Below are 24,757 nucleotides of genomic sequence, written 5' to 3'. Positions count from 1 at the left end.
GTTGTTAATGTAGATTTTATTATTGTATTTGGTTGGTAAAAAATTTTTCGACATTTTATGGCCTGTGTCGCTCCAGCCAAAATTAGTTCCAAAAGTGACTACTATGATCGCTACAATACCCACCTCCTCTGTTGCCTGAACTCTGCATCATCACTCTTCATGCACTACACACAAGTTACGTGCTTGTGGTGGTAGCGGAACATAACTAGTGAATTTTAGTGTAGATAAGTACTTTTCTGATTAATAAATAATTAAGATTGATTTTAGTGAAAGTTATAAAATCTTTATTTAAAATGACTGAGCAACAGAAGAGTATAAAACAGAAATACGAACAAGAAATGAGAGTGTTTAGCCAACAATGGGAGGACGATTTTAACAAACAATACACGAAGGATTGTTTCAGTAAACTAAAACAATACGAAGGAAACTTAGAAACACTTTATAATGATTTTGAGAATAGGTTTGAGAAACTAAAAAAGTTAAAGCCACGTTTTGAATTTCTTGTGAATCCTTTGTGATTGATGTCATCAACGATGGATGTCCTATTGTTGCACCTTTGCCGCGGATCTTGCTTCAATAGAGAGAGAGAGCTTATTGAGCTGCAGGAAGATGTGGGTTTGAAGCTAATACATAAAAGCTCATCTGTGACTGACTTTTGGAAACAAATCCCAGAAACAAAGTATCCCAATCTTCAGAAAACTGGCTTCCAACTACTCTCTGTTTTTGTAACAACTTACTGCTGTGAATCTCTCTTCTCTGTAATGAAATTTGTCAAGTCAAAACATCATGCTATCCTCACTAACAGCCACCTCACCGAGCTTTGACAACCTACCAGCCAGATTTTAAACTATTAACTGCACAAATGAAAAATCAATCAAAGCCTTCAATGAGTAGAGATTAAATATATTCTTCTTTGGTGAGTAGGATTACTATATAGTTGTATTTTTTATTATTTATAAATACAATTTAAAATAATATTTTCTACAGCTCTTGAACATTCAAAAATGTATTATATGCGGCTCTTATTAGTAAAGAACTTGCCCACCCCTGTTACATGATGTGAAAGAAGAAAGATAAAGTGTGCTACTGAATTCCCACAACATATCTAAACATGTCAACATTCATAATTTTCTCTTAAACAAATATGTTGATGTGTGTATGAATCTCATACTTAAAAACACTTACATGACTTAATATTTTATTTTTTTATATTTTCCTAGTTACTATAGGCACCTGGCAAAATTTGCATAGCTATTAATTTCAAAACCATTGTGTGTTGCAACCAAAAAGAAAGAAAACTCTAGTAATTAGTTTTATTATATTAAGATGGAATTCAGTGTAATCACTTTTGAAATGAGTACCCGAGTAATTATAAGGTATTTTATTACCTTATAAACCATTTTCATACTATTTGTTAGAGAATAAAGATAACTTTAATGGCAATCAGAATACCTGTTTCATCCAGATGAGCATCAATCATTAAATAAAGGCATTCATCAGGAAATGAATTTAAGTCTCTGGACACTGCATGAAGAGCTATTGCTGGATATTCCAGGGAAAAACCTTGACCATGGTCACCAACCCAAGATACACGGCTGCAGAACACAAAAATTAAAATGCATTATTATTTAAACTTGTGATTATGACATAACAATTGACAAAATATAACAGTTTATAATTGATATCTCACAGTTTCATCAACTGCATTTCTGACTTTTCAAGAACAAAAACTTATCTAGCTAATCTAGAAATAATGTTTTAATTCAATAAAAACAATTTTCAAATTAAATTTGAGGCTACCAACATATTTTGCTGCAAAGCTTGGTTAACTTACTAGCACCACACCTACTAGATAGGTATAAAGATTATAGCATTACGGGATTCCACGTTTTCAGTACTATCACCAGAGTGTTAGTTGAGCCTCCTCAAATGGCAACTGGTTTCAGTGCAAAAGTTCTTTTGTATTTTATTTTAAAGCTTTGTAAGTGCTTGCTAAAGTATCATGGTTGACAAATTTGCAAGTGATTGCAATAAAATTAAGTTTTTCAGTTTTATCTTTTTACCCTTATCACCAGAATATCAGCACTATTAGTGTATGACATGTCCTTGCAATATGGTAAATATAATATTATTCTATACAGATGAATAATCAGAAACAATTGCACAAATCTGTACACAAGGAGAATTTATATATATATATATATATATATATATATATATATATATATATATAAGGTTTATAAACATGTGCTTAAAACAAAAGTAACATGTGAAGGATTATGATTAGCATTTGCCAGTATTTTATTCTCCAAAGAGTCAAGGACTCATCGAGGAAGGCAATACATCACCCACTCCAGCTATCATACATTTTCTTAAACTCATTCATGATAGATGCAATCACTACTTCAAAAAGGCAAGTTCCACTCACTCACAGCTCCAGAAAAATCTAGCTCTTATCGCTTTCTAAACTGCACACAAACTTAACTTCCAGATGCCCTGTTGTCCTCTCCCCACCTTCCATATAAAGAAAAATTTTATCAACTGATATCCTATAACACTCTCTCTCAAAAGTTCACAGACCTCTATCATATCAGCTCCCTTTCTTCTATCTACCAGTGTTTGCAGTCCACATGATTGTGGACTGTAAACTATTAATATAATCTACATATCATAATCCCAATTTGCAACTCTTCTCTGCAGCTTTTTCACAACTTCTTTATCTTTGTTCCAAAGAGAGAAAGATTTTGTCTGCACACAGTAGTACAGGTGTGATCATATAAAGACCTTGTAAAGAGGCAAAAGCCTTCCACATCCTTACAATTCAATGTTCATTTAAACATCAGAGTTATCTTCTATATTTGCATATTTTGTTATGTGATCTTTGAACTTCAACTTTCTATCCATCATTACTCCAAGATCTCTAGCATCATCAGTTTAAGATAATTGTACCAATATAAAATGCTGTTGGATATTGCATCACACCAAAGTGCACACCTTTATACTTACTAACGTTCCACTGACAGCCATTCTGTTTGCCCACACTATATATATATATATATATATATATATATATATATATATATATATATATATATATATATATATATATATATATATATATCAGTAGCATTTCTGATTGTCCTACCTATCTTTGCATCATCAGCAAACAACTGAATATCTCCTGTTGGCCCCTTTCCAATATCATTAATATACAGATTAAACAACAATGGCCCAAAAACTGATCACTTTGGAACACCATTGGTTACCTTAAATCTGGCAGATTCATATTTTCCAAATGCCACTTTCTGATCCCTGTCCCTCAGCTGCCCACTTATCCAAACCAACACCGTACGGTAAAAGGAAAATGAGATGAGATAATTTATATTCAAATTCCATTTTCTCCAGTTTATGCAAGTCTTTTGCGTGGTTTCCTATCAAATGCCTTAGCAAAGTTCAATGGTATATCATAGTGTATCCATTCTTGTACCGTGGTCGGGATAAGGATTTTTTATCTATTTTTATATTTTTCATTTATTTTTTTACACAGTCTGGAAACCTTGCTCTAGTGACCAAACATGGAACTTTTTCAAGCCACTTCAAGCCTCCAAAAAGTGGGATGGTGGTCTCACACCAGGTGATGACATTCATCTTCCACCTAAAGACAATCATCAACATACATGCCCACAACAGGATTCAAACACACAACCTGTTGGTTGGAGAGCGGTGGGCAAAGGTTTGCCCACCCATTTCTGTATGTGAGTTCTTACCAACTTCTAAAAAAATCTTCACAATCACTCCAGACTGATAGGTCGATAGTTAGACACATCAGTTTTTGCAGCACCCTTGAGCAATGGGATTATTATACATTCTTTCCATTCCTGTGGGATCCTACCTGAGATAAGACTCAAATTATATAAATATGTCAAGGGCCTAGCCAATTCCACTGAATATTCCTTTAGTATGCATGCTGATATTCCATCTGGCCATATTGCTGAACTGATATCCAGGTTATACAACAGCTATTGAACCTTATTCTTATGCACCTCTATATCTACATCCAATATAGTGATAGCATTGCACACCATGTTACATACCTGGTTGATAGATCTCAGTGAAGTGAGCACTCATTATTTGAACTACCTCATCTGCTTTTGATACTAGGGTGCTATCCACATTCAGTAAAGTTATTTATTCTTCCACAGTCATTCTTTCTTTTACTTGCAGCATAATGGTAAAATTCTTTTGAGTTGTCTTTAGCCTGTACAGCCAATTTCTTTTCATACTTCAACTTAGCTTTCCATACAATACTAGTAATTAATTTTGGTCTGAACTTATGGACCTCATTTAATGAGATTGCCTATCCATTTCACTCCCATTTTATTTGTTTTTGAAACTCTAGGGACACATTCATATCATTGAAACATCTTTTTAAAACTTTCCATGCACTGCTATTCTTCCCATTCAACCCTCCTATTTTAAAATATGTACTTAAACCAGTCTGGCCGAGTAGTTAGCACATCTGCTCTCCAACCAAGGTTAAGGGTTCAAATTCCACCATAGGTATAGATGGTTGTGACTGTTTTTAGATGAGAGATGTATTTCATCTCCTGGTGTAAGACAGTGCCTTGCTTACTGAAGTGGCTTGAAAAAGTTCCATGTGTGGTCACTAAAGCAGGGTTTTTGAACTATGTAAAAAATAAAAATACGAAAAATATTTTTAAAATATACAAAAATATCACTGTAGCCCACCTACAGTAGTTATTTATTTTAAAGGCAAGCCTTATAAACTCAAGAAGCTATACAAGCTCATCCTGCGCAGCTTTTACAAACACCCATACCCACAATCTGCTGGTTCGAAAGTGAGTATGCTATCCACTTGGCCAACCAGGCCAGCAATGTACAATAAGCATGAATGTACATAAGTTGACAAAAACTTTATTCTAAAAATCAAGACATAAGAGGAAGAATTCATCATAAAATATTACTGCTGGAATCATTTACATTTAATTTAAATGTCTTCATTTGTAAAATTTTTGACAAAGTTTCATAGCTGTTGTCAATACAATTATAGGAAAAACACAAAAAAAGAGAACAATTCAATTGCAAGTGCATGATATTATGTGCACTATCAGCTGCAGGAGAATAGCTTCATCTACACTGATAGATACCCAAAATAAATTACAATAAAATAATAGTTAATAAATTTAGTTTATTTAGTCAATAAATTCTTTTTATATATAAACAAAAATTAATTACAAATTAAGGAACACACGAATGGTGAGCATCATTCAGTATAATTCCCCCAAATTGAGAAAGTTTTAGGCAATCGTTTTTGTTCAGGTTTGGGTTGCGAATGTGTATGCTTCAGAACTTTCTTTTACAGCGTTCCCAGAAGGAAATAACTTTGTGTAACACTTTGGTTTTGTTCCACTGAATCCTGTGTTCTGTATGTAATGTGTGGCTTGCTAAACCAGATTTGTTTCTTCTTTAAGTGAAATGTATTCCTGATGTTCTTCAAGATGAATCTGTACAAAATGACCAATTTGTCCATAATAACATAAGCTGCAAGAGTAGGGGATTCTGTAGGATAAGGATAACTCCAGGATAAGAAAGAGGAGGATATTTGTCTTTAGGTAAGATAAGGAAGGTATTAAGTTGGCAAACTGGATGGAATGAGACTTAAGTTAATCTGTTGTAGTCGTCTTGCTATTTTTTCAGAAAGCCCTTTAACATATGGAATATAAATTCTAGTAATTTCTTCTTGACGCCGATAATTATTATTTTTACAACAGATTTTGTATTATAACCATTAGAGATAAAGATATTCTGATAATAAACTGTTCTTTGTGTAGAAAAGAATCCGTAGCATATATTTCATGAGCTCTGTTGACTAAAGATTTGATTACACCATATTTCTGAGAACAGTATTATCATTCATTGAAGGATTCCCTTCTTAGACATCATGCTTTGCCAGCTATTAGGAGTATAATTCAGTTCTAAATTTTCCAGAAGACAAACAAAGAGCATTATACACATAATCTATCTCATCATCATTCATGATAAAAATATGGTTACAGAATGACTCTCTGCCATCAGGCTTACTCTCTTTGCTTGCTGTTACAAGAAATAGAACACGAAATTGACTTCTCAATCCAACAGTTTCAGATAATTATGTTAATGATGGCATGAATAAATAGAGAGCAGAGCTTATCTACAAACTACTCAAGAAGAGTTAAACTTCTTACCAGATAAAAATTTTGTTCTCACATTCCTCTAGAAACTTTGAAGTGACAAACAGCCATAATTACTGTTAAACTGATAGAGTGGAATATTTCTTCTTCCTGAAATTTGGCTTCAAGCTGTAGCATTTCTGTAACTGCAGTATAGGCAAATCTTGAGAAGTCCATCACTGTCATCGATTTCCTGTACTCCCAAGGAATGTTCAGGTTATTATGATAGCACTATATGAGTAACTTTACATTATTATTAAATTCCATTGAGCAATTTTCCTCTAAATCAATCTATTGCTTGTAAGCACTCCAATATTGTCATATCTAACATTTCGTGCTTCTAAGACACTTCTGACTGAATCAATCCACCTAGACCTTGGTCTTCCTCGGGTCTCTTTCCTGCCACCTTGGCATCTCTGTTTTGCTAACCTTTCTCCACTCATTCTATTTAAGTGGACATATCACTTTAGATTAGCTCTGCTGACACATTCTTGAATGCTAATAATGTCAAATTCCATTCTAATATCTTATTTTTAATATGATTCTATCATTGGTTCAATCTCCTAATTTTTCTCAGAACACTTATAACTGTGGTTTTATGTACTAGAATAATGTTGCTTGATTATGAGGTATTTATGCTTCATTCCCTGGAAAGTATGTTTACCTTTCTGTGCTTTTTTGTAGATCACCGTGACAATGAAACATACATGCACAATGTGCTTTGAAATGTTTACATTTCAGATCTACTTTGAATTTTTGTGCAACTGCTTGCTTCCAATTTTCATCCATAAACTTGAATTCAACCATGCATTTTTCCCTCCTCACGACATTTTTATTCCTTCATTTCTACCCATGTACTTTCATGGCTAGACTTCAACTCAATAGCATGGAAGTTAGGTAATGAAATATCAGATTGAGTGTATGAAATTTGGATTGGGTTATTACATAGATAACGTTATTTGGAATTATGGTCAATGCAACTAAGGTATTCTTATGGCCAGTGTGTGTGTGTGTGTGTGTTTTGAAGGATAGTGTGGGAATAGCATCTGTTACATTTATATTTGGAAATAACTAGTATAGATTACAAAGTTTTGTTTATCTTTGAGAATATGGATTCATTGCTTTATTTATTATGTTGATTTCTGATTGTGTGATAATTTACAGAATTAGATAAAAGGGAATGAAAACATCCTGCCACTTCTCATTAGAAGTGGCAGGATGTTTTCATTCAAACTTACTTCCAGTCAAAAATACCTCATACAGGTTCTTCATTCCTAGATCAGATTAAAATCCAGTAAAAAAAAAAAAAAGGGGATTAACTTAGAGAAAAGGGGATGAAAACATCCAACAATTTACTTCTTATGAGATTGACCAGCATATCAGTCAAAAATACCTCATAAACGTGCTTCGTGTCCTAGATCAGATTCAAACCCAGTGCAACCACAGCATGGACGAGTGATAATATATGGTACATCATGTATCATGAACTGGAAGAGGAGTATGCTTAGGGTGCCCATCCATCCTATTTTCACAAAAATTGTACTGTAGACATGTTTTCAGGATAAAATCAATGTTATCAATATGTTCCATTGAAAGGGGATGGTAAATCTCATTTTATTTTATAGCCAGGTACGAAACTCGGATAGAAATCCATCGAAGTCCTAGAGTTTCATGCCAAAAAAACTATCGGCGAGTCCAAGAGTAAGTAATCCTCTGGAGAGTACAACACCAGGGCAACTCCATGCAAAGGTGGAGCAAGCTCCGTCACTAACCTTAATATTCTCTCATAATGTAAAACACATCTCCTAAGATATGTATACTGATTTACATTATGAGAAGGTCACCACCCAGACCGGTTTCAACCTTTTTTTGAGGTCTCATCAGTGAGTAGGTAGACCTGGAATACCAAGGTTTTAAGTGAACCGAACTTATATACCTCTACTATCGAATTGCCAAAATGGTGTACTCGTATATATTGTTATTACCAAATTGTTATTACTATGTTTTACCGGCTACATAAGTTTATTGAAAGAGGATGGTTTTACTCTTGGACTCACCGATAGTTTTTTCAGCATGAAACTCTAGGACTTTGATGGATTTCAATCCGAGTTTCGTACCCAGCTATAAAATAAAACGGGATTTACCATCCCCCTTTCAATAAACTTATGTAGCCGGTAAAACATAGTAATAATATGTTCCATTTTTATAACTTGTTATAAAATATGAGAAAACTGCTAAAATGTGACTTTCCTTTAGTAAACCCAAGCTGTTCCTTGCAGAGTGTAGCTTGTCTGTCTATCCATTTCTGTATGCAAGTTCTAACCAACTTCTCCAAAAACTTCATCAAACCAGGGATACCATTCAAATCATCCTGTAAATACTGTTTATCAGTAGCATCTCTTAATGTCCTGCCAACCTTTGCATCATTGATAAACAATTGCATATTTTCTGTTAGACCTCCCTAAAGTCATTAATGTATAGATTGAACAACAATGGCACATATACACACATCAGTTTTAGCACCACCCTTGTACAACACTACTATTATACATTCCTTCCATTCCAGGTATCATTTGAGATGAGGCTCAAGTTATAAAAACATGAAAGGTCTAGCCAATTTAGCTGAACATTCCTATAGGATACTTGCTGATATTCCATCTGTCCATTATGCCAAATTCTTATCCAGGTTATGCAGTAATTCTTCAACCTCATCTCATGAACGTCTAACTGTTCATCCAATGTAGTAGTAGTAGCAGTGTGCACCATGTTCCATATACTTGGCTGATATATCTTAGCAAAGTGAGCATTCATTAATTGAACAATCTCATTAGCTTCTGACATTAGATTCTTCCACATTCATTCTTTCTTTTGCTTGCAACATAACAATAACATTTTTTTGAATTGCCTTTGGCCTGCATAGCCACTTTCTTTTCATACTGGGCATTCTTAAATATGCTTTCACGTACACATACTGCTCATGATGAACTATGCCACCTCAATTATGGACAACAGAATACTTAACTCTTCATCAGTGTTAATGCAATGTTGTTGGTTTTTTTTAAATACTAAACCTTGCAATTTTAGTTATAATTAAGACCATGCTGTTCTACAACTTGTGATGTCCCATTTGATCGACACGAGATCTGTATGTTATATAAAGATCATGTGTTGATCTTTATATAAAAGATCTAATATATATAAAAATTTATATAAAAGATATAAAAGAAAGAGGGAAAAATAGTTCCACTGAATAAAGAAGGTTCCAAGACTGCTGTTGTAAATTACCGACCAATCAGCATATCAGGAATATCAGTCAAGGTCTTGGAGAAAATAGTCAAGAAGAAAATACAGGATTGGATAAATGAAAATGGGATACTGTATGGGGGACAGCATGGTTTTGCGAAGGGTAGATCATGCCTCAGCAACTTGCTCACATTTTAAAACACAGTGATGGCTGAACTGGATAAGGGTAATGGGTTTACAGTGATTCTACTGGACCTTGCTAAGGCCTTTGACAGGATATCACATGGAATTCTAATCGGCAAACTGCAGCATATGGGGATGGATATAGGGTTGGTGAGATAGATAGAAGGGTAGTTGATGGAGAGATATCAGAGAGTGGTTTATTCAGGAGTAGAATCCAAAAGACGGCCTGTGACTAGTGGTGTGCTGCAGGGTCCTGTTCTTGGACCACTACTGTTCAATCTGTTCATTAATGATATAGGAAAGGATCTGAGAGGAACGGTTCATTTGTTTGCAGATGATGCAAAGTTGGGTAGGACAATAGTGAATGCAGATGACGTCAAAATTTTGCAAGATGATTTGGATAGATTGGAGGTCTGGGCTAAACTGAATGGATGTCAATTTCATGTGGCAAAGTGTAAGGTTATGCATTTTGGGGTGAAAAGATTAGCAGCAGTATATCACATTGGTGGAACCGTACTCCAGGAGATTGACGAGGCCAGGGATTTGGGAGTGCTGATGGATAGGGAGTTGAAGTTTAGGGGGGGCAGGGGCACATCGCAAAAGTGGCTAAATCAGCTGATCAAATTACTTGGTTGCTGAAAAATACTGTAACAAGCAGAGACAAACAGGTTATTGTTCTTCTGTATCGAGCCTTGATAAGACCCCATCTAGACTACTGTACACAGATACGGGCGCCAGGGTTTCTTCTTGATGAGGAAGAGGAGGTGGAGAGGATCCAGAGACAAGTGCCCAAGATGATAGCAGGTCTATGCAATGAACCTTATGAGAACAGGTTGAAGATTTGTGGGTTGCAGAAATTGGTTGATAGGTGGAAAAGGGGTGATATGATTGAGACATTCAAATTACTGAAGGGTTTCTATAAGATTAATTCAGAAGATATTTTTGAGAATAGGACTGCTGGTGGGAGGACTAGAGGCCATACATGGAAGCTGGGCAAGAGTGTGGTTAGCAAGGGTGTTAGAGCTAGGTTTTTTACTTGGAGAGTGGTGAATGAGTGGAATAAGCTGCCAGAGTCTGTTGGGTGCCATGACTGTGAATGAGTTCAAGGCGAGATGTGATAGATACTGTATGAATGTCGAATAGTTGTTCTTGACATGATGTTAGGGCCTCCCTCGATGAGTCTATCGACTCCTTGGAGTTGCCCATAATAATAATAATAAAAAATTTAAAAAAATAACAACATAACATCTGTGCTACTCTTACAATTTATACTGCAATGAAGATGTTCACAAAATTACTAAAAATTTTAATAAAGAATATTTCTTCTTACAATATATATATATAAAGTCACCGATTCTAAGTTGTGAATTACTGATTTGCCATTTTTATTCAACAGATTTTCGCCAGGATGCAGCTTGCAAAAATCTGAAATATCAAATCCAATTTAGCAGAGATACAGCTTGAGATGTTGCACTGCTCAACTGAATTAGACCAAATTCAGAATACACTTGCTTCTTATGTTGTTGATAATTTCAGCACAAATGGACAAAATCAGATGAAGGGAGGGAAGTTGTATGGGAAGAGGATGAGAGTAAAATACAGGAAGCATTTCTCAAGTCATATTGTTCAACTGACAGTTATACGGTGATAGCACCTCTCATGCTACTGTAAACTGCCCACTGCATGCCTCCTCTGAACTTTTTCCAGAAAGACATCAAGAAAATTCTGATTGATTGTGATACTAACAAGGCCCCGAGTCCAGATGGCATTCCTCCGGTTGTGCTCAAAACTTAGGCACGACTTTTAGTGAAAATGGTAAATTAAATATGGAAATAGACAACAGAATCAATAAAGCTGGTATGGTAGGAAGTCGACAGAATAATTTTATATGCAATAAGAGAGAAATAAGTCAAAACACTAAATTAGCTGTATGCAAGACAGTGTTGAAACCAATTTTAACTTATGGATCTGAGAGCTGGTTTAGAAATAAAACACTTGACCAAACACCAGAGACCACAAATATGAGTGTCCTGAGAAAGATTAGAGGCGTGAACAGATAGCATCAGTGGCAATATCATATTAAAAATCAGGATATTAGGAAAGAACTTAACACTGTTAGCATCCAGGAATGTGTTAGCGGAGCTAATCTCAGGTGGTATTGTCACAAACAGAATGGGAGAAGAAAGATTAGCAAAACAAGTTTTCTCTGCCAGGTTGGCAGGAAAACGACCCAGTGGAAGACCAAGATACAGGTGGATTGATACGGTAAAAAGTGCCTTAGAAGACAGAAATATAAGATCTGGTAATGTTGGAGTTAACAGGTAACAGATTGATTTGGAGGAAAATAGTAGATAGGAAATTAGTAATGATGTAAATTTTTCATGTAGTACTGTCATATCCTGTACACCAGTGCTTCCCAAACTTATGGATGTAAAGGCCCCCTTCGGAAGCATTTTTTTTTTCATGGCCCCCATCGGAAAAAATATCGTAATACAGACATATATTATTATAATATTTATTGTATTTATATTCAATACAAAACATACAGAGCGAATAATTGCAAAAATCAAATGCAAATATTACATTTTTAGCATCTTACATACACATTTAACATGGCACACTTAGTCTTAAAACATTTTAAATTTGATTTCATTGTTTCACAGCCTCCTCAACAAACCAACTCCTCACAGCTCACAGTTTGGGAAGCGCTGCTGTACACCCCTTGAGGGTACATGTCAGGAATTTGATGATGAGAACTAGATCAGCCACTGGCCAACACCCATACACTGTCCACGCCAAATATACCAAACAAACTTCACATTATCTTCCTTCATTCAATCTACCTTTATTCTTTAAAACCATCTCTCCCATACTGTTTTTCCCACCAAGTACAACCTCCAACTCTTTAAGAAACGTATCAATAGATTTACTTCTTTCTCCATAAGCTATTGTGTTATTAATCCTGCAACTTTTCATGTATGAAGTCATTATAGAAAGTTGAATAATTTCTGTTATTTCTTTCTAGTACTAAATTATTCAAAAATTGATTCATGAAGTATTGCTTAAATTTTAAATAAACTTCAAATAAAATTTCTAAATATCTCTCATTCATTTATTATACATGAATATCTCTTATTCATTTTCTTATACTTTTTAAAACATATCTGGACCAAAAAGATGACCAGTATATTTTTTGATTATAATTTCATAAGAAATTTGAATATATTTCACTTTGCCATTCTGGAAGCTACGAATTAAAATTACTTTAACTGGGAAATTTTCAACGTAATATGACAAAACAGATTTTCTTTTTTCTACATCCTCGTTAACTAATCTATAGATATTAATAATAACCATAAATGTAGCTTCGTATGTTGTTGATTACTAACAGTTAAACAATTAATAATACCACACTAAATGTATGTATGCAATTTTATGGTAACCATGCACCAAATGTATGGTATCTATGCATCCTTTTATTTTACTAGTAACAATTAATGAATAGTTTTTTTGTAAAAGAAATTACTGAATTGAGTATAAAATAGCCAGTTTTGAAATCTATATGACAATTTTCACCTTTAATCAATAAGCATGGATTTAGAGAATAATAATTTGTAAACATCTGGGTATTCTACAGATTATTGACAAAGAAGTTTATTTAAATTACACTGAGAAAACAGGCAACTTAATATGAGGGAATCATATTATAAAGCAGTTACAATCACACTTGATAGTAAATAACTAGAGTTTCAAATTAGTCATTTGAAATAACTCAGGAAAATAAATTTTCTTTTAATATTACCTTTCTGCTATGTAAAGTGTTCCTTTACCCAAGTCCCTAGCCTGTATGTGTGCAACAGTATTAGGTTCACAGTGTTTAATTCCTTCGGCAGGTGGAGGAAATGTTGTAAGAACTACCATTTTTCTGATTGCTATAAATTTATGACAAATACCTGCAAAAAATATTTGTCGAAATTTAATATTTGTATACAAAACAGCCCAATTTAAAAAATCTTTTTAACAGTACTAGAAAAAAACAAGTATGAAAATATGAGAATCACATGAATGCATTTTATTCTTTTAAAATTTTTGTTTATAGAAAGGAGGTCCATAGTTCTCAAAGGAAAGAAGTATGGTAACTATCACAAAGATCAGAAAAATGTGCATTTCACAATAGCATTCTTGTACATTGGTGTCATTCATTCATTCAATCAGCATCCATGGAATAAACACCAACATAAATGACATTCTTAAACGTGTGGACAGACTTATGTGTTCGTCGAACATGTTGTTTATTATTTTAACGGTATAATAGAACACAGAAACTAAGTAAATAATTAATTTATTAACTTGATGCTGATATTTCGCTGGTATTATAACCAGCATCTTCAGAGCACAAAAACACTGTCACAATACGCAAGACTAAAACAACATGGTGTACTTAAACAAAATTGTAGCAGCATCTTTTTTTTTTTTTTCAGATAGAGGGCGCCAAAATCAGGACTCTAGTCTTTGTGTTGCTGCTACAATTTTGTTTAAGTACACCATGTTGTTTTAGTCTCGCGTATTGTGACAAACAGTGTTTTTGTGCTCTGAAGATGCTGGTTTTAATACCAGCGAAATATCAGCATCAAGTTAATAAATTAATTATTTACTTAGTTTCTGTGTTCTATTATACCGTTAAAATAATAAACAACATAAATGACATTCATCATCTCAATCATCCAGATCAGACTTCCTACCCTTGAAGAAACCAAAACTGTAGCTACATCATCTACTGTCTACCTTCAATATCCAAATGATGCATTTCATGATTCCTTTCACCATAAGGGTGGCATCTGTTCCTTTGTGAGAGATCTGACATTACTTGCCAGTGAATTGCTAATTTAAAATATGCTTTTGACCTCCTCTGACCCAAGGTTTCTTTGTCTCATTTAGTAGTATACATATATCTGTTGCAGTTACAAGTTTCCAAACTCTGAAAACAACTCTAACCTCTTCACTTTCCCCTCCATGAAGCATGACTATCTGCAATCCAACTATCCTTTTCTAGGTAAACTTAATATCCACAACTCCAAACTGGCACCCCTTTTCCACCATTGACCAAACTGGATGAGATGTGAAAATTTTTGCTAAGCAATGTCCTAAATTAAATCATATATCAACCAACCAGAATTATTGATAATCCCCCTGCTCTCTCTCTCTCGATATCATTGATTTCTTTTGAACCAGTTCTCCTTCCAGATATGTTGCAGAAGTCACCTTTCCTATTGGTAACTCAGACCACAATCTCGTGCAAGTATCCTTTCTGATAAAATGTCCCTCCTCTAACTACCTCCAACTTCAAGTACTCTGGCACTACAAGGTACTAAGTGGGACAATCTCCAGGATTTCAACTCTTCCTTTCCATAGTCTGACTATTGCTTCCACACTTCTGATCCAATCTTCTTCTCCAAGTGAATCCCAGAAATTATCCTCACCAGAATAAAGGACTTCATTCCCTATTCTACCCTAAATTGTCATCATTTTCTAAGCCCTGATTCAACATAAAGTGCACCAAAGCAGTTGAAGAAAAAAACTCAGCTTACTGCAAGTGGCTTCAAGAACCCCCCAGCTTTATACACAACCTATGCAGAAGCATGCAATGAATGGAAAACAATCATTAAAAAAAAAAAACAAAAAAAAAAAAAACTAATGACTTCATAAATGCCAGCAGCAAAAAACTTACCTTCTGTCCAAATGGAAGTCATGCCTTCTGATATCTTGCTATGGGCATTAGATATCAGAAGGGATGGATTTCTTTCTGATAAAGATATAAAGCTGACCTTACTTTTTCTTTGAACTCCTATAAAAGATGACCAAGGTAAACTGCCTCTTACCATACCAGAATATTAGCACTCTATGTCTCCTGTAGTTTTTTTTTTTTTTTTTTGGCAAAAAACATCAGAACAATACTAAATTTGGCCACTAAAGTCTTCTTTCCCTGATGGCATCTCTCCAATTGAACTCAAAGGGCATGCTCTGGAGAGCTATCATCTCTACAATCTTCTATACTTGTACTCATCCCAATGCATAAAAGCAATTGGGATGAGTACAAGGCTGGATATAGAAACAATCATATATCCAGCCAATTACAAAAAAGGGAGATATATGATTGCTTCCATTACCTCAATCCTCTCCATTATTATGGAGAGGCTTGAGGTGATGGAAGATTACTATCGATGACTTTCTCCATTATTATGTCAACTTCTCCACCACCTAGAGGTCCACTAGTTAATCGGTGACCATCACTCCCGAGCACGGTTAGCCTAGTGGCTATGCGCTTCACAACCATATGACTGGGGAGGAGTGTCCCAGGTTCGATTCCCATCGAAGACGTGAGGAATTTGAGGATCTTCCTCAGCCATAGCCAAGTTAGCCGGTCTTGGGCACGGACAGTAGGGTTTTTTCCGTCAGTTTATCTGGCGTTTTTCATCCTGCAAGCAGGCAAACCAGCCCAGTGAACACACAGATCTACAGCCATAAATACTTAACCCCCCCCATGAGGGGGGGGCTCAACTCGCCCCAATAGGGACAGGGGAGAAAAATCCATACGAATAAATAAATAAAACTCCCCCAGCTGATGTCTTAGCCTACATCATCCACCACTGGACACATGCCTGGTAATGGAAAGGTTTGGAGAAATATGCTGTTGCTCTTGACATTCCAAAGCATTGAGTGTCTGGCGTTGAGACCTGCTCAGTAAATTGCCATCCTTTGGTCTATCTGCCACTCCCCCTCTGTAACTGGACAACAATCTTTCGGGTTATTTACTATATCATGATAGATGGCTACTGCTGTTTGAGCTTTGCCACCAATGCAGGAGTACCTAAGGGCTCTCTCTCTCTACTCTATCACACATTCTTTCTCCTATACCCTGAAAAGTTGTGATAATGATCATGAAGAAATTGAGCTAGAACCATATAACTTACACGTTATTCAACATATTCCCCACAAAGTGTTATACACTTATTACAACGTTGCTCAATCATTTGCAATCCTCTGAGAAAAGTATTTCCCTTGTCGCACAAACCAGTCCTCAGCTGCAGACATGACTTCATCATCTGTGGTAAATTTTGTTCCTTTCAAGTGTTTCTTTAAATTTGCGAATAGGAAATAGTCAGATGGAGCCAGGTCTGACAAATAGGGTGGGTGAGGCAGACATTGAACACCCAAATTGTGCATTGTCTATTGGGTTTCTTGAGCAGCATGCCTCTGCTTAGTTTTCTGTGGCACTTTTCCTTCAGTACCTCCTTCAATTCCTTCAGAGCTGCTGAATAAACTACTGCTGCTGTAACTTTCACCTTTTTGGGGGTACTTGATAAGGATTACACCATCCATATCCCAAAAGACGATGGCAAAAATCTTCCCTGCTGACTTCTGGATTCAGAACTTCTTTTGCCATGGAGAACCTTTGTGTCTCCACTCTGTGGTTTGCTCTGTGGGTCATAGTGATGGAGTCATGTTACATCCCCAGTCCCAATACAAGCCAAAATTAATTTACACCCGATTTCTCAAAATGACCCCAAATCCCTAGAGATGACAGTACATATTCTCTCTTTTGGTTGGCATTCAACCATTTGGGAACCCACTTTGCTGAGAGCTTCTGCATGTCTCCAGATATTGGTGGATAATCACCTCAACTCATTCTCTGGATATCACCCAGTCTTTGCAATGTTTTTGGCTGGTATTCATCTATCATCAAGGATCATGTCATGGACTGCATCGGTGTTTTCAGGTGTAATTGCTGTGGAAGGCCTTCCTGACCTGGGGGCATCTATTGTCTCAGGATGCCCAGTCTTAAACTTAGCTACCCATTTGTCAACTGTTGGATATACTGGAAAACAGTCCCCTAAAGTCTCTCAGAAAGTTTGGTGAATATCAGTTGCCGACTTCTATTGTAGCATGAAAAACTTGATGGCGGCCAACACCTCTGTATCTTCGAATTTCTTCAAAACCTGACATGTCATCTTATATATATCCTAAAAGAAAAAGAACAAATTATTATAATTTGATAAAACATGGAGGTTAAAGGGTTTTAAGATATGTCCTTTCTTGTGGTTATATCAGTTGCTTTAATATCATTTTTTGTTCTAGGTGTTTATCAGAACTTTTCAGCCTCCCCCTCGTAAATGACCTACTCTTAATAACGACTAATCATAACTGCAGCTTTGCTGAAGATATCGTTATTTTAGTCCTATTCATTTGATAAACCATGCAGTGCTTTAAATAATGATCTCCATACCATCATCGACAGAGGCAAGGATAACTCAGTGTCAACTTCAGTGCCACCAAAATGAAGTTTTCCCTTGCAAACAGGATCTCAGCTCACTAACCTTACTCTAAATAATACATAAACCTGGATCAGATTTCTCTCTCTCTCTCCTTAGACTAACATTTATCTCTAGATTCTTCTAGAGATAAATGTTAGTCTTCCACAGCCACTAAAAAGCAAGATTCTTCTCTGCTCTAGACACTACTTTTCACCCACCCCATCTACCTCTGTACCAATTCCCTTCATCCTTAGAATGGTGCTTATGTTTGGAGTCTGTGTGCACCTAAAACTTCTCTAAAAATTCTTGATGCTGCTCATAGATGATCCATCCCTTACACTCACTTCAACCTCTACCTTACAATGTTTCAACTCTGTGTCTGTTGTATATAGGCACTTTGAGTCACTGTTCAATTGAACTGGTAACCATCATCCTTCACTTTCTGTTGTGCCTGTTAAAACAAAAGCAGCAGTTGCCCAGTATCCCTTTCCAGCATAGCTGTAAACACACCAAACCTGTTTCTCCTCTTCCTTATTTATCCTATCTATCAGTGCCCTGGAACAAGCTTTCTCATGAAGCAACCCCTAACAATTCTTCAAGAAAAATGTCAACCAACTACTTTCTCAATTCCCACCTCTCTCATACATGGCACGGATGTGCTTATAGGCCTTTCTACGTTTCATGTATGGAATCAAAAGCACACAGACACATGCAAGTCTGATGTGATAATTGTTTTCAAACTATATTTTGTTTCAGTATGCTCTGGTGCAGCAAATCCCATTGTTAAACCAGTAGCAGGATCAAGACTGATCTACTACTGATGAAAATTATCCATCTCCATTACACTTCAATTTTTTATTGGCAAAACAATTTGAAATGATATGCTTGATGAAGTTTAATATGGAATACTATTAAAATTGTCTAGCCAATTCAACCACACCATTCAATATAAAACTAGATTAAACAAAATTTATAATCCATGTGTCAAAAAAGGAGCAGCATGAGGTTCAATTGTTGTGATAACAAATGATAACATTATACAAGAATGCAATTATGAAATTTATCCTTCTCTTATGATTGTATATAATCGTCATCTCATTTATTATTAATTAAATAGATTACACACACACACACACACACACACACACACACACACACACACACACACACACACACACACACTAGTAAATGGTAATTGTTATAAATGCAAAGGCATGCATTCAAAGGCTAAGACTGCTGAAAATAAAAATAATTCTCAAAATGGAATCTAATCTTCAAAGAGTACCAGCATAACAATCAAAACCAAAGTAATAAAATTTCATGAAAAAGCATAGATATTTTGTAATGAAGATAACAGTAGTTTGTTAGTGTGGAAACAACAAGCAATTCAAAGAACAGGAATACAAGGATCCATTAATTATAAGGTTTACATAACAATTGGTTAACCAATTAAAAATGGTTACAATGTACTAGAATAATACACTGGTGTACAAAACCTAAGGATGAACACTATTTCTGAAGATTACAACTGCAAATACAGATTGTTGCAAACATCCAAGTTTGCAAACTTGGATGTCTTGTAATGTCTCAAAGACATCATTATTGAATGAATGAGGAAGACTGCAGAATTACTGGTATTGCCAGAAAGTTTGGAATCTCTCATAGAGTTGCCATTGTACCCAAGTTTGGGACAGTGTTTCAAACCAATGGAATCTGTTCCCAACATTTGCTAAGAGGTTGTCCTCGCTCTACCACAGAGAACGAAGACAGATTTTTGGTTATAACAGTAAAACGCAACTGACACACCATGAGAGGTCAGCTTGCAAATCAGCTCCATTCAAACACATGTATGCAGATATCTCGACAAACTGCAGCAAGACATCTGTGACAAATAGGCCTATATGCCAGAAGGCTTGTAGTCTGTGTCCCTTTATCAACAGCTCATCATAGAGCACATTTTTGGTGCAGTTGTATCCATAAAGACTGGACAAGCCACTATTGGGCTAATGTACTCTTTACAGGTTCGGAGGGAAGAATAGTCTTCCCTCTGATACTAGACACAATTAATCTGGCATGAAAGTGGTACTGCTTACCACAGTGAGAATGTTCTTGAAAGAGATAGATACAGCAGTGCTGGGTCATGGTGTGGAGAGGGATAATGGCGAAGAATTCATTTTTATGGATGACAATGCCACACCGAGTGGCCAGAAAACTCCTCAGATCTCAATCCCATATAACATGTTTAGGAAGCAATAGGAACAGGTATTGCTGGTCAAAATTCCCCTCCAGAAAACAAACAAGGCCAACTACTCTGGAGTAGTTGGCTAGTTTGCCTCAAGAATTCTCAAATCATGCTAAGCGTGGTACAATGTTGTCATAGCTGCATTGCAGTTTGGGGAGAACATATTTCATACCGAAATGCCTCTGTGCATAGTTTTCTGTAAGCATTGAATATTAATTCCTTAACTACATCCTTAGGAAATTTATAACTTTTCAAACTTTTTTTTGGGGGGGGGTAAAGAGAATCATTCTAATTCAAGTTAGACCAGTGTAAAAGGCTTCATAACTTTCTTTAAAAAGCTGTTCATGTTTAAAACTGCTTCATTCCACTGGATACTGTTTAGTATCCTACTATACTATGTCAGACCAGACTTTTGAGGTTTCAGGTATTCAATGTAGTACTGATGTTCATTAATTTTTTTTCTCACATACTTCGAGCAGACCCTGTCTGCCCAAAGTATGTCAAATTACATTCACAAGGGGTCTGGTGTTGGCCTGGTTGGTTAAGTGTTTAGCATATCCACTCTCCAGCCAAGAGGATGTGGATTTGAATGCTGCTGTAGACATGGATGTTTGTGATTGCCCTACTAACTCTTTCTGGAAAGGGCATCTGCGACCCTACCATTTCTTCTAGCAGAATTCTTCATTCCCAAAACTCAATGAGGTTCGGGAGTGACTCTACAACATCAAAATGATGTCCAGTGTGAATACTAACTAGAGATCTAGTAAATATCAGATAAATATATAGTTGAGAGTTTGTCTTTTGTAGATGGTAACAGATGGGAAATTTTGTTGATAGGAAAATATATGGAATTAAGGTAAAACTTCTTCAAAATTCTACTAATAGGTTCAGAGATACCAGAAATACAAGGGAATGGAACTCCAGTCTAGCAAAGAATCCTTAGGAGTCGATATGTAGGAGTGAATTTGTTGGATTTGATGAGAATTATAACCATATAATTCCATTAAAGTTTTCAAAAGGATTACAACAAGAAGTTCATGTTGCAAGCCTGAGGGAGAGGGAACAAATATAAGCTCTATTAATTAATGACACTGATTTTTTGAGAGGTATGATGAGCAGACTTTTGATGTACCAGTAAAGGTAGATTTCTGGTAAACACTGGATGGCAAAGTATTGGAGGCTGTGTGAGTTAGAAAGATTCTACAGAAAGCTTCTGGTATTGAGATTATATGTTTTCTGATAAATAAGTTTAATAAAAATAAACAAATATAACCCTACAAGTTTCGTAAGTCATCAGACTTGCCTTATCAGGGGTATTTAGTAAAAGTAAAAAAAAGAGAGACCAGAAATAAGAGATGATGTAAATCTGATGACTTCCAGAGCTTGTAGGATTATATTTATTTTTTATTAAACTTGTTATTTATCAAAAAGCATATGGTCTCAACACCAGAAGCTTTCTACTTTTTTTTTTTTTTTCCACATTTGACATTCGTAGATGCTGTATGGTCACTGCTGTATCTCACATGGTTTTGGCAATGATGTCTTCTGCTAGAATAAGTGGTAGGGTCGCAGATTCCCTTTCCACACAAAGTTTGTAGGACAATCACAAACATCCATGCCCATAGTGGGATTCGAACCAGCAGCCTCTCAGCTGGAGAGAAGACATGCTAACCACTCGACAAACCAGGCCGGCAAACTTTCTACAGAAATGCTAAACAACAGAAACTTATGTAATCATCAAGTAAGAAAAATGTCCAAGAAACTATAGTTCGCCCACCATTTCTAGATACCTTCTTGGCTTTGTGCCAAGAATAGTCGATTCATGCTGAAGGGGAGAAAGAAATGAAGGATGTACGAATTGGTCACCAACATGCAAAATCACGTGCTTTCTTGTCTGCCGCCGTACTAGTACTAGCTTGATTTTTGTTGTTCTCTTTTTGCATTATTTTTTTATTATTAATTTGTATGATGGATCCGGTACAGTCAATAAGTTCTGTTGTTAAACGTTTCAGTAGCTCTTGCAAAAGAATATTGAATAATGTGCTGACATTCTGCGAAAAAGAATCATCAGAAGGCCGTCTTCTTGTTCCCCTTTCTCAAGTCATAAAACGTGCAAGTGCAATTGCGGGCGTATCGGGGTCGACTGTTAAAAGAATTCATAGGGAATCAAAAGGTGAAGGTAAGCCAAAAATTAAATCTCCTAAAAAAAAAAAAAAAAAAAAGCGCCAGAGAAAGAAAACCACCGAAACCGTAGCTTTGAATGATTTTGATGTAGACGTTATAAGAAGAGCTATTCACGAATTTTACGTATTCGAGAAAAGAGTGCCAACTGTTCCGAAATTGATTCCTGTGCTTAAAGAAAAAATTAATTTTCCTTGGAAAAGAGAAACTTTAAGGAAAATACTTCATGAAATCGGATTTTGTTTTAAAAAGTCCTAAAAGGAAACTTATCATGGAGCGAAGTGACATTGTTTTATATAGAACGCAGTATTTGCACGTATTAACACTCTACGTACATTTTTCCAACTGTTATACAAGCAAAATAGTTACACTTTAAAAACAACAATGTTCGTAAAAGAAAAGCTAAATTTTCCGACCTGTAATAATAAACAAACTCAGTTTGTTTATTATTACATCCCAGAAGACAGACTGATTACCCTATTATTGGAATGGATTCTCCTTTTTCTGACATGCGCAGTAGTTTCGAGGGACCTCAAATCGGTGGGCGAAATATACCAGCATTTTCTTTTACCATGGTGAATTGAATATGTGGATCAAGGCCAATGATCAAGCGTAGGAAGGTGGTAAGTTTGTTTTCAGAATGAGGCTAAACAGTAAAAACATTATTGACCAAAACCAAAAAGAGAAAACAAAGTATCTTCCAGATGGTTAAAAAAAAAAAAAGTTCATTAAGGACAGAGAAAAAACCCTTTCCATGGCTGTGCCTTCAATTTGTTTATAGAGCTTGTTTTTCCAGCTGAAGTATTCTGATTGTATATCAGATTCAAAATCTTCAACATCAGGAGGGAAATCATCATACAGAAAACTACAAACATTCCATTGTTTGATATTATCAAACAGCAAACAATGTCAAAATTGACTAAATTATCTGACTGCTGTATTTCAATATCTGATTTTTTTTTTCCAAGAAAATGTATTGAATTCTTGAATAGCCTGAATTGTCCAATATTGGCAGTTAATAGATGTGAAAGAAACTTTGCAGTTCTGTATGTGGGAGAGTCAAAACGGATCTTACACGACAAATTTCTTTGTGGATTTTTGAATGACCATTTAAATAAGAAGTCCTTCCAAGGAGTGTGTAACATATTTTCATCCTAGTTAACATTTTCATTAAGGAGCTTATGTAATTGTTTATGTATTGTATGATTTGGTAGGGTTATAACTAATTTAACGATAGGTGCAGGCAAGGCTCCAGAAATACAACAAATCTACTAGCCACAAAAATATTTTACTTAATCAATGTATTGGTCCAGTTTACATAAATATTGCTATGGGTGATGTTTTAAACAAAACTAAATGTTATGAAAAGAAATAATAATCATGAAAACAACAAGAAAGTAGATAGCACTCCCTGTGGAGTCAGACTCACTTTTGACTTGTCTTTTGCAAGATAAAAAAGCCTTTTCATTATATACAATGTTTTCAAGTATTTAATTACAATAAGCTAATTCTTGCTATTAACTGTGAAAATAAGCTTAAGATAATACCATATTACAATTGCAAACCCACTTAAAGATGCATAGATGTACTACACCAGTGCTTCCCAAACTTCTGGATGTCAGGGCCCCCCTTTGCAAAAATTAAAATATTTCACGGCCCCCCTCGAAAAAAAATCATAATAGAGAGATATATTATTATAATATTTATTGTATTTATATTCAATACAAAACATACACAGCAAATATTACAAAAATCAAATGCATATATTACATTTTTTGCTCTTACCGTTTGGTTCTGAAGGCGATGTGGGCTGTTCTGGTAAAATACGAAATACTGTCCTTTTTTTTTTTTTTGAGTCTGTTTCTGCTTCTTCTGATTGTTTCGCAGGAATTTTTTTATTTTTTAGCAGCCACTTATCCATCTCAGGGTTAAATTTTTTAATGTAGAATAGATCAAATAATAGCACCACTTACCGATACTGGCACACCATAGACTGATAACATGAAATTAGTGAATATTACCTGAATAAGGGAATCTCCGCACCAGGAACATTTTTCTCTTTTGTGACTTTTCTCCCTTTAAGGTAATTAAGCCTAACGCGAAACAGACAGCAAAGGCAGGTTATTAAAACGTGCATATGATTGGTGCGGTATTAACAAAAGATCGCGCAACCGAAATATAAAAGCATAGCTGACAATTGAGTTGAAATGCTAACTCTCTTCAACCGAATTCCATATGTGAAACTGCCATAACATTCATTATATATATATATTACTTAGTTACGAATAACACTTTTACGAATTTTAACACGTTCGGCTGAATTTTATTACTGCCTTGGGAAATCAAACTCCACACATCTAATTAAT

General features: G+C 35.4%; 1 protein-coding gene across 3 annotated transcripts in view; it reads right to left on the bottom strand.

The window, feature by feature from the left end:
- The window catches only part of icln (chloride nucleotide-sensitive channel icln), an 85,259-nt gene that overhangs the window by 49,670 nt on the left and 10,832 nt on the right, over window positions 1–24,757 (bottom strand). For all 3 annotated transcript variants that reach the window (XR_016550125.1, XM_090411105.1, XM_090411106.1), the window contains exons 2-3: window positions 13,459–13,609; window positions 1,453–1,595 (exon numbers count right to left, since the gene is read on the bottom strand). Coding sequence is in view for 2 of the 3 variants with exons in the window: in XM_090411105.1 (XP_090267231.1) it covers window positions 1,453–1,595; window positions 13,459–13,577 (262 nt within the window). In the remaining variant the exon portion in view is untranslated. The remainder of the gene's footprint in view (window positions 1–1,452; window positions 1,596–13,458; window positions 13,610–24,757) is intronic.

The sequence above is a fragment of the Typopeltis vanoorti genome, chromosome 21 (assembly GCF_054136105.1).
Source record: "Typopeltis vanoorti isolate ZY-2024b chromosome 21, IOZ_Tvanoo_1.0, whole genome shotgun sequence".
Classification (NCBI taxonomy): Eukaryota; Metazoa; Arthropoda; class Arachnida; order Uropygi; family Thelyphonidae; genus Typopeltis; species Typopeltis vanoorti.
The sequence above is the reverse complement of the archived record's forward strand: the minus strand, read 5'-3'. Positions and strand labels throughout refer to the sequence as shown.